We start from the raw sequence: 5430 nt of genomic DNA on the forward strand, positions 1-5430 counted from the left end.
GAACTGTCTGTGGAAATTGGTGAGGGTTGAAAATGTGTTTGAGTGTGTGAGTCAGCCTGATAAGAACTTTGTAGAAAATCCTACTGTATGCATGTGAAAATATCTGATAAGATCTGCTGTCTGTACCATCTCCACTTGACACAGATAGCTCCACACCACAGACTTTTGCAAAAGAGGAAAACAATGTCCTACGCTGACCTTTTCACACCCCCCGCCCCCCCCAAAAAAGACAAATAATAGAGAACATGCTTGGTGGTTTCCTAACGTCATGGGTATCATTTGACAAAATTAAAATCATTGTCATACAGTAGACCTACTTTGACTATGCATATACAGTGCCTTCAGAAAGTATTCATACCCCTTGATTTATTCCACGTTTTGTTGTGTTACAGCCTGAATTCAGAATTGATAACATTTTTGCAAAGTTATTGAAAATGAAAATGAAATATCTAATTGACATAAGTATTCACACTCCTGAGTCAATACTTTGTAGAAGCACCTTTGGCAGCAATTACAGCTGCGAGTCTTTCTGGGTACGTCTCTAAGAGCTTTCCACACCTGGATTGTGCAACATTTGCCCATTATTCTTTTCAAATTGGTTGTTGATCATTGCTAGACAACCATTTTCAGGTCTTGCCATAGATTTTCAAGTAGATTTAAGTAAAAACTGTAACCCGGTCACTCAGGAACATTCACTGTCTTCTTGGTAAGCAACTCCAGTGTAGATTTGGCCTTATGTTTTAGGTTATTGTCCTGTTGAAAGGTGAATTCATCTCCCAGTGTCTGTTGGAAAGCAGACTGAACCAGGTTTTCCTATAGGATTTTGCCTGTGCTTAGCTCTATTCAGTTTCTATTTAATCTTGGAAAACTCCCCAGTTCTTAAAGATTACAAGCATACCCATAACATGATGCAGCCACCGCTATTCTAACATAACACTTTGTATTCAGAACAAAAGTATATTGCTTTGCCACATTTTTTGCAGTATTACTTCAGTGCCTTGTTGCAAACAGAATGCATGTTTTGGAATATTTTTATTCTGTACAGGCTTCCTACTTTTCACTCTGTCAATTAGGTTAGTATTGTGGAGTAACTACAACGTTGTTGATCCATCCTCAGCAGGGGTGTAGTGCTATTTTTTTTAGGTGAGGGAGCGCACTTTTTTTTTTCCTTACGTCATAATTTCCTCAATCAACGCTTGTACCGCCTATTGAATAGCCTATCATTGCAGGGCTCTCCGAACCTGTTCCTGGAGAGCTACCTTCCTGTAGAGTTTCACTCCAACCGCAGTTGTAACTAACCTGATTAATCTTATAAACTAGCTAATTATTAGAATGGTGAGCTAGATTAGGGTTGGAATGAAAACCTATAGGATGGTAGCTCTCCAGGAACAGGGTTGGAGAGCCCTGTTATAGAATATGCATAAAAAGCATTCTCCAATTGCAACGTCTGCCTATGTCCACACATATTGTTTAAAAAATATGTTATCTTTTTAATACCCTAAAACATACCTAATTTCAAAATAGGCCATCATCACTGTCAATCGTGAATGATAATTATTCACGTTTTACTGGTGAAACTGCATCTGCATACAAATCATTTGATTAATATCAATCAGTTTCATGTAAATAGCCTAAGCATTTACATATTTTTGAATTACTGTTTCGTGAGCGAATTAGAGCAGATGGTGTTAACAAACTATTATAATCTTATTAGAAATTAGGAGGTGTTTTTGGTTGAACAGTAAAGTTATAGACCTACTATGCTATCCAGGGTTTCCCAAATTTGGTCCTGGGCCCCCCTGGGTGCACGTTTAGTTTTTTCCCCTAGCACTACACAGCTGATTCAAATAACCAACTCATCATCAAGCTTTGATTATTTGAATCAGCTGTGTAGTGCTAGGGCAAAAACCACTGGGCTTCCCCAGTGATTTTACCCACGCACCACTACCGCACTACACTGTATCATACATAAACTATGATTTGATTAGCTTTAACACATGGTTACAATATACCCTATTACAGAATAAAAGAAAACAGAGAGGTGAACTATCAATTCATAAAATGTATTTACATAGATTAAATCATCAAATCAATTGACCAAGTAGTGAACATAAGTCATTACTACATAGAATTGCAGGAAATAATTTGTTTTAACACAGCCATAAAATCAAGCTTTTGGTGTGGTGTATTCATGCATCTCAATAAACTATAACCTAAATGCATTATTACCTCCAACTTGGCCCAATTCATATTTCCAATTTCCCACCTTGACATACCAAGCTAGAACGGGCCCTGCGTCTCAACCAATAGCCAATTTAAGCTAAATATCCCAAACAGGGCTACAGCAACTTCCAGGGAGGGTCAGCTTCCTTGGGCTTTGCGGTGGCCATTCTGGTTTGGATGTCCTCGGTAGAACGGTGTCGCTGTAACCAAGTGGTCACATCTCACTCTGGGTTCCTCTGTGTAAGAGGGGGTCGCTGGAGTTTTATGAACATTAAGGCAGACACGGTGAAATTCATATATATTTTTTAAATGTTCTGATTGGCCAAAGTTGTCAAGCCTCCAACGGGCCTCTGCAGTGCACACGTAGCCTACAGATCTTCATCATTCTCGCCACTGCCAGAGAGAAGACAGGGAAGAAACCACCATTTACCTACCTCTAGGCTGCTATAACCTACATATTTATTTGGTTTATCATTCTATGGTTTTTCATGGTAATTAAATATAATTTATTTAGAATGTATCAGAATACATTTTCCAGAAATAGTTTTACCAGTTCCATGTATTCTCAAATTGAAAAAGGTGAGGGAGCGCTCCTGAAACATTACCTACAGTTTCGGCTGTGATCTCCTATCACAGCCGTAACTGTTTTAAAATCACCATTGGCCTCGTTGTGAAATCCCTGAGCAGTTTCCTTCCTCTCTGGCAACTGAGTTAGGAAGGACACCTGTATCTTTGAAGTGACTGGGTGTATTGATACACCACCCAAAATGTAATTAATAACTTCACCATGCTCAAAGGGATATTCAATGTTTTATTTTTATTTTTTTAAATGTTTTTTTAAAAAATCTACCTATAGGTACCCTTCTTTGCGAGGCATTGGAAAACCTCCTTGGTCTTTGTGGTTGAATCTGTGTTTGAAATGCACTGCTCAACTGAGGGACCTTACAGATAATTGTATGGGTTGACTTATTTATTGACTCAAGACATTTCAGCTTTTCATTTTTTATTAATTAGTAAAAATAAAAAATAAACACAATTCCACTTTGACATTATGGGGTATTGTGTGTAGGCCAGTGACAAAAAAAAACTACATTTGATTCATTTTAAATTCAGGCTGTAACACAACAAAATGTGGAAAAAGTCAAGGGGTGTGAATACTTTGTTTCAATTAATTCAGTTAAAGTGACAATCTGCAGTTACTACATCCATTTTTGGACTTATAATGATATGTAGCTTAGTTCAACTGTCTTACCCCATCAGAAACCAAAATATAAGCGTGTTTTACTCCAATGTTTGTAAACGAAGTGAATGTAAACAAACCCTATATAGCCTCAAAACATGGTTAAAACTATAATTTTGATATCATGGACGGTCAAGTCCTTGCATAAATACATAGCTCTGTCTATGAATTTGAGAGTGGTTACATTTCTCCAACCCCATCCATGTTATTGTTTTAACTGCTGATTGCCGCTTTAAGGCTTGCGGTAATTGTGATTGTATAGCCATATTTGATCTATTACTAAACTAAATAACTAAATAATACAAGAGAACAACATACAAAGTCACACATCTGAAGATTCAGCTTCTTCCAGGACTGCTGAATGGATGTTGTTTGATGATGGCATGGTTTCAAATAGCTGATCAAATACAGTAGGAGGGAAATATATTTTTAGCAGAACTTTTCTGTCATACAGTATGACCCATTACCGCTTGATCCACTTCTTGTGATGATTCGTCATCCGCTTTCCACTGACAGAGGGTTGCTGAAGAGAAGCGGTAAGCACTGTGGTGGCACTGCATTGAATCTTATCTTCACACCATCATATTTATAGAGTCCCCTACCTCTCTAAAAGGAAGTGAATATAAAGACTATAGACATTGATCAGTAGTGGTTAACTTGGCATGCTATGGGGGTGTAGGGACATTTTGAGATTGTAATGGTAGTTTGTAATGGCACCCACTCTTCAACGAAATATTCTGGAAGTTCCACCATGCATCTGGACAGTATTTATATGGGGAGATGTAACCCTTATGGACTCAGACTACAGACGAACCGAGACAACAACAGGGCAAAAGCCAGACCTTCGACACATCTCAAACCATCATGAAGACTACCTGCTTGGCTCTTGGGTTATTGCTGCTGACAGTGTTCCACTCCTATGCTATCCGTAAGTTCATTACGTTTTCATAAGGACTGTGCATTAACAGAAGGATGTAACCCCAGTGGGTGCTTATATGCCCTCTTCATAGGGGCACTTGGATAGGTTATCCTTTCATGATCTTGATTATATACCTGTAAGATATTGTCATGCTTATCTTGGCTTGGTTGCCTTATGGCTTATGCTAGGAAATAGTCATAAGGATGTTCTAATTGACCCATCTTATCCCCCCACAGCTCTTGGACTGCAGACATCACCTGAAAGCTGCTGTTTCAGCTTCTTCAAAGTGAGAGTGCCCTTCAATAAGATTGACTCCATCAAGAAGACTCACAGTGGCTGCCCCTTAACAGCATTTGTGTAAGTGTTTGTTCTTCTTCCACTGATGCCACAGTCCAACAGCACAAATGCTTAGTTTGAGGCCCTAGCATTGTCTCAATTATGGAAGACTAAAGAACTGGTGACTTTCACTGACTTGCAACAGTCATAAATGGAATAGTACTCCCTGACGAAGGCCATGCAGCCGAAACGCCTCAGAATTTTAAAACTTTGTTTACATTGAACATGCCATACAAATAAAGGCATTTTAATTAATTATATGAAGAGTGCCTTGGTCCTCCTTTCTTTTTGAGGATTAGTACCAATCTGATTTTTCTCCTTTTCTTTGTACCATTATTTCTCTACTACAGGGTCAAAACTGTCAAGGGGAAAGAGATTTGCTTCCAGTCGAGTGAGCCGTGGGTACAGAAAGCCTTCAACCGGCTTAAGCAGCCAGCAGCTGTGGCCACAGGTAGAGGCATTGAGGGTAGCAGTTATCCTTGACATCCTCGTCATCATGACTCAAGCGTCACAAGCTCCATGAAGACTACTCTATTTCCTATAACACTTTTTAACAGTAAGAGACTGAAATGTTTATCACTTTGAATGCAGCAATTACTATTTAGCAATATATGGAATTGATAGGCGTGTGTTAAGATGCACATGCATGTTTTTATGTGTGTAAATGTACTGTATGTGAGAATCCACTGCTTAAATAAAAGGAGAGGAAACG

At 38.7% G+C, this 5430-nt stretch overlaps 1 protein-coding gene and 1 pseudogene across 2 annotated transcripts in view; one reads left to right on the plus strand and one right to left on the minus strand.

The window, feature by feature from the left end:
* Positions 1–5430, minus strand: part of LOC311135343 (vacuolar protein sorting-associated protein 4A-like) — a 569660-nt pseudogene that overhangs the window by 249032 nt on the left and 315198 nt on the right. The window lies entirely within an intron of this gene.
* On the plus strand, positions 4293–5284 carry LOC311134601 (C-C motif chemokine 4 homolog). Its single transcript, XM_084168337.1, has 3 exons — positions 4293–4391; positions 4619–4739; positions 5069–5284. The coding sequence occupies exons 1-3, from the start codon at positions 4328–4330 to the stop codon at positions 5199–5201; spliced, it is 318 nt and encodes a 105-aa protein (XP_084024463.1). The 5' UTR covers positions 4293–4327; the 3' UTR covers positions 5202–5284.

The sequence above is a fragment of the Coregonus lavaretus genome (assembly GCF_964263955.1).
Source record: "Coregonus lavaretus genome assembly, chromosome: 9".
In the NCBI taxonomy this organism is placed as follows: domain Eukaryota; kingdom Metazoa; phylum Chordata; class Actinopteri; order Salmoniformes; family Salmonidae; genus Coregonus; species Coregonus lavaretus.